The sequence below is a fragment of the Pygoscelis adeliae genome, unplaced genomic scaffold (assembly GCF_000699105.1).
Source record: "Pygoscelis adeliae isolate BGI_AS28 unplaced genomic scaffold, ASM69910v1 Scaffold427, whole genome shotgun sequence".
Taxonomy (NCBI): domain Eukaryota; kingdom Metazoa; phylum Chordata; class Aves; order Sphenisciformes; family Spheniscidae; genus Pygoscelis; species Pygoscelis adeliae.
Genome location: NW_008825214.1, coordinates 555,072 through 555,417, shown reverse-complemented (window position 1 = coordinate 555,417; position 346 = coordinate 555,072). Strand labels below are relative to the sequence as shown.

The following is a 346-nucleotide window of genomic DNA, read 5'->3' as shown; positions in this document are numbered from 1 at the left end:
CCCCCCCCGCCGTCTGTGTCTCCCCCCGGCCGTCCCCCGGCTGAGCGTGACCCGGTTTGCTCTCGCCCAGCCACCACCGGCAGTGATCCCAGCCTGTCCCCCGACTCCCAAGACCCCTCCCAGGACGACGCCAAGGACTCGGAAAGCGCCAACGTGTCCGACAAGGAGACGGGCAGCAACGAAAACGACGACCAGAACCTGGGGGCCAAGCGGCGGGGACCCCGCACCACCATCAAAGCCAAACAGCTAGAGACTCTGAAAGCCGCCTTCGCGGCCACCCCCAAACCCACCCGGCACATCAGGGAGCAGCTGGCGCAGGAGACCGGCCTCAACATGCGGGTCATCC

General features: G+C 67.9%; 1 protein-coding gene across 1 annotated transcript in view; it reads left to right on the top strand.

Moving 5' to 3' along the window:
* The window catches only part of LHX1 (LIM homeobox 1), a 5,676-nt gene that overhangs the window by 2,141 nt on the left and 3,189 nt on the right, over positions 1-346 (top strand). The window contains 1 exon segment of the mRNA XM_009329126.1: positions 71-346. Within this exon segment, the coding sequence (XP_009327401.1) occupies positions 71-346 (276 nt within the window).